The 663-nt window shown below is 39.1% G+C and overlaps 1 protein-coding gene across 2 annotated transcripts in view; it reads left to right on the plus strand.

Moving 5' to 3' along the window:
- Nucleotides 1–663, plus strand: part of FBXO16 (F-box protein 16) — a 65949-nt gene that overhangs the window by 15709 nt on the left and 49577 nt on the right. Inside the window, exon 3 of one of the 2 annotated variants that reach the window (XM_021705921.1) lies at nt 360–395. The exons of the other annotated variant lie outside the window; for it this stretch is intronic. Coding sequence (XP_021561596.1) covers nt 360–395 — 36 coding nt within the window. The remainder of the gene's footprint in view (nt 1–359; nt 396–663) is intronic. 2 annotated transcript variants of the gene reach the window in all.

Here is a 663-nt window from a genome sequence, read left to right on the forward strand (position 1 = left end):
GGTCTCGAACCCGCGGTCTCAGGCAATCCACTCACCTCAGCCTCCCAAAGGCACGGGATTACAGACTGAGCCACCAAGCCCGGCTTGGTTTCTCTTTATAATTCCACTTTTTTATTTCCTTAAATAATCTATCGCTTTTTTTTTTTTTAATGAATTATTCTACATGGAGAAATAGAAAGAGAAAAAGAAAATTTGTCCTGGTTAAAAATATGTAAAGTACCCTCTCAGGAGTGAATTCTTTTTACATTCAGTTGATGTAATGAATATTTATCCACTGATCCCTTAATGATGTCTTTCTTGTAATGAGTGTTTTGAACCATGCTATGTGAAATCACCTCATTCTTTTTTACATATTGTAGGTATTTGAAGAAAGAAGAGCCCTGCTTGGAAAATGGGTAAATGTCTCATTTTTTTTCGGGCTGCATTAAAAAAGTACCATAGTCTGGGTGGCTTATACACAACAGACATTTATGACTCACAGTTCTGGAAGCTGGAAGCCCAAGATCAAGGCACTGGCAGATTCAGGGTCCTCTCCATAGATGGACATCTTCGGTGAGGGAAGGGCTGAGGGAACTCTCTGGGTTGCTTGTATAAGGGCACTAATCCCATTCCTGATCACGTCCCAAAGACCTCCACTTTTTTTTTTTTTTTTTTTTTTTTTTG

This window comes from Carlito syrichta, unplaced genomic scaffold (assembly GCF_000164805.1).
Source record: "Carlito syrichta isolate Samal-C Ts95f unplaced genomic scaffold, Tarsius_syrichta-2.0.1 Scaffold115591, whole genome shotgun sequence".
Classification (NCBI taxonomy): domain Eukaryota; kingdom Metazoa; phylum Chordata; class Mammalia; order Primates; family Tarsiidae; genus Carlito; species Carlito syrichta.